The following is a 3,662-nucleotide window of genomic DNA, read 5'->3' as shown; positions in this document are numbered from 1 at the left end:
ACCGAGGAATCCGCGACAATGACCGCAGAGGATTAGCTCAATATAAAAAAATTGAATCCTTTTTTCAACTAAATAAATATCTAACAATAGTAATAATCATCTCATTTATTTCTAATTCATAAAAAATCGTGATGTGATTATCCATGAGTTAATTTTATCAATGAGTAGTTGATTCAATAGAGCGCGTCATTTCGTCACAATATTTAATGATGAATAATCATGAATAATAATGAATAATTATGAATAAGACTTACATATACATGTGATAAATTTTGTTAATAAATTGATTATAAATTCTGATGAACCGATAATGAATCTGGAATGATAATTTTTGTTGTAGTTTACCAGAATCAAATGTGGAAGCAGCAAACGTACAAGAAGAGGAATTTTACTTTGATGCGATAAAAGTAATCGATTATCAGGTCCCAGTGAGTTCACCACCGACATTGTCTCACCGGGATATGGCAAGGCCACCGCACGAGGATCCTGAGTATCAGAAGCAGCTTGCCATGGAAGCAGGATCCACAGTTATTAAAGTTGTTGGAACACCTGCGGTAAGGCCTCCACAAACGTCAGTCCTGAAAATAATGAACAACGAGGGCCAGCTCTTGAAATTTCAGGCAACATCACTTCCCTCAGGGGTAATTATCTCTTTCATTCTGAGGAATTACTGAGTCCTTGAGTAGAGAGATGATCACTGCATAACGATGCAATCGTCTTAACGAATTATTGCAACATTATTATTTTTTAATCCCTTGAGCTATCATCACAATTATCTTTTTACTCTAATCCATCGTGATGTATGTAAAGCCCATCAATCAAAAATTACAGTTCCTATTTTGGATTTTAAAGATGAATTAGAAATTTCGTTGTTGTTTTAAGGCCCGGATGGACTGTCTGGAAGAGATCATTTACTCCAAAATTGGGACTTCTAATTACTCCGTCAATTAATCGTTTTTTCCGATAATTATTAGCTAGCGGCCTAGTTGACAACCGCTAGAACGCTAGCTAACAATTATTGAAAAAAACGATTAATTGCCAAAGTAATTAGGAATCCGAATTTCGGAGTAAATTATCTTTTCTAGATAATCCACCCGAGCCTTAAATCGAGAATAAATTAGAGCTCATCCCTTCTAAAAAAATTCAGGTTGTAACGAAAACTGTCACCGTTTTTCGCCGCATAGCTTAGCTCAGGAAAATTTTAAATAATTTTTTAAGAAAAAAAATATATGTATTATATTTATAATTAGATATTTGAATTTGAAATTTAATTGCGATTTACAATTACGCGTTTATCATCTATCATAAATAAATGATCCATAAAGGATCCATAAAGGAATATATTTCAGTATAAATTTCATTAATTAATAAATTTCATTATTAATAGTATAATAAAAAAATCAGGCAACTTTAATGGATATTTACACAAAATACTGCTTCAATGTATATTTTCCTTTCAAATTGCAAATTAACTTGGCAAAATCATTGATTTTAGTGAGTGAATGCAGCATTTTATTAATTGATGATATTTTAATGATTCCAGGGAAATACCGGAAAACACCGCAAGCCGACAAAATCACAACATCGTTACGTATCACCAAGTGGTAGTCTCCTAGCCCTATCAACTGGTGATAAAATAATCTCAAAATCGCGACGTGGACGTAACGAGGTGAAAAAATGCCGTAAACGTCACGGTATGGAGGGAAGGCTCGACTGGTGTACGCAGTGTAAATGGAAAAAGGCCTGTACTCGTTACGTTGTCTAGAAACAATGATGAGAGCCTGTGATGTGCACAGGTATCCCAGCCTCGCTGAGTCAATCCCAAAGTTTGCTAGTGTAAAAGAATTACAATGCGCTAACCGCCAGATCAACTGCCAACGTACAACAATAAATAAATGAGTGAATTATACAACAGTGAGACACGATGACAGTACACATACCATGACGATTACCTGTTGACTATTGCACTGGGATATTATTCGTCTGGTGAGCTCAATACAGAGAGAGACAACAGCTGTATCTTTAATGTGTATGCGAAATCGTAAGGAGTCGACCATATTTGGACTCAAGTGTTTTTTCACTGTTGATTCATGGTAATTGACACGTAAACGTGCTTGACTCTTCACGAATTTTTTAAATGTCTCTCGTTGAGATTACAAAACCGTTAATGAAAAAAGAATATATATATTAAAGTAAAAATGTATGTTTCAACATCGAGCTCTGGCATGAACGTAATTTCTGACACTTGTAATTTTTTTTTTTCATTTTTTTTTTTCATTTTTCATTTGAATTGTGCAGCATTCTGCGATGGTATTACGATGACGAGATTATGGAAAATTTTTAATTAGTTCAGTTTCTGGTACTTATCTCACTGCTATCACATGGAAATTCGAAGGTGTACATTATTTTATGTAGTTTATTTATTGAATTTGTCATTTGGAGGAGATTTGAATGTTTTGTGTTGATGAATATGACGTTAATTTTGTAAATGCTATCAGTTTATTTTGAAGATTGATTTATTGATTGAATTGTATATTAATTTGATGGAGATTTTTGTGTCACTTGTGTCAGAAATTCAGTCTATGTCAGTATGGAGAAGGGGAAAACCATTTGATCGGAGAAAAATTGTGATATTTTAAACTAAATCGAAGCTAATTCTGTGAAACATCTAAAAAAACGTGTTTTTAGGAGAAAAAAAAAATAATGTGCAAACTCATGGAGAATGGTAATTCCCATTCCCGACGAGGCGAAATCCAAAAGAAACGAATAAATCAATTCAATAGATTAATTATGTTGATAACAAAAGAGATATATGGGAGAGAAAACATAAAACAATAAACAACATAAGTTGTATACACCAATATTATATACTGCCAGAGATGAATAGTAAATTTACTAGAACGATTTTTCGTACATCCCGGCGGGAGTCATCGATGAGCTCTCGTGTAAAGCCAATTTTCCAAGAGATTGTCAACATTCAGAGATTGAGAGAATCATGCCGAAGGTCTCGGCAAATAAAATTATCAATTTCCTTACTAAAAAAAACCCAATAATTGAATTAAATGCACAATTTCTTCTCACCTTGTACCATCATGTACTAGAACAATATTAAAACCTACCAGGAATTATCCAAGTGTCTTTCAATCAGGCAGTCGACCTTCCATATTAAATTATAATTTAATTACAATATAATTATAATTTTCCATGTGTTTGCCTATTTTACATTCATTGTATTTATTGTTTATTTACAACTGAAGCCCAATTCAAGAAAATTTTTATGGCATTCTTTTTTTATGGGGAATTATCAAATTTTTAAGAGCATCGAGTAATTTATCGTTTATTTATCATTTGAGAATTTATTGTCTTTTATTTTCTCTAAATCGTAATTGCTCATTGGTATAATTTGTTATTAAATTAACTGAGATGCAATGATATGGCACTCTTGATAGGTTCGTTAAACAGTCGGGATGATTGAAATGTGGCAGGTCAAGTCAAATTTATTTATCTCTTTTACCAATGGAATGAATGGAAATTCAATTCTTTCGAAGGGAAATGAATTGTTTTTTCGAATTTACCTGACGACAAGTGAATTATCATAAGGCAGGGGCAAACATAAATCTATTTACTTTAGTTTATTCAAAATTTTTGTAATATTAATATTT

The 3,662-nt window shown here is 32.6% G+C and overlaps 1 protein-coding gene across 1 annotated transcript in view; it reads left to right on the top strand.

Annotated features, from left to right (window-relative positions):
* LOC105270604 (zinc finger protein 704-like) overlaps positions 1-3,662 on the top strand; it is a 5,831-nt gene extending 2,169 nt beyond the window's left edge. The window contains exons 2-3 of the mRNA XM_011311645.1: positions 341-641; positions 1,544-3,662. Of these exons, the coding sequence (XP_011309947.1) occupies positions 341-641; positions 1,544-1,765 (523 nt within the window). The 3' untranslated portion in view covers positions 1,766-3,662. The remainder of the gene's footprint in view (positions 1-340; positions 642-1,543) is intronic.

Source organism: Fopius arisanus, unplaced genomic scaffold (assembly GCF_000806365.1).
Source record: "Fopius arisanus strain USDA-PBARC FA_bdor unplaced genomic scaffold, ASM80636v1 scaffold00091, whole genome shotgun sequence".
In the NCBI taxonomy this organism is placed as follows: domain Eukaryota; kingdom Metazoa; phylum Arthropoda; class Insecta; order Hymenoptera; family Braconidae; genus Fopius; species Fopius arisanus.
This window is presented reverse-complemented; position numbering and strand designations above follow the sequence as displayed.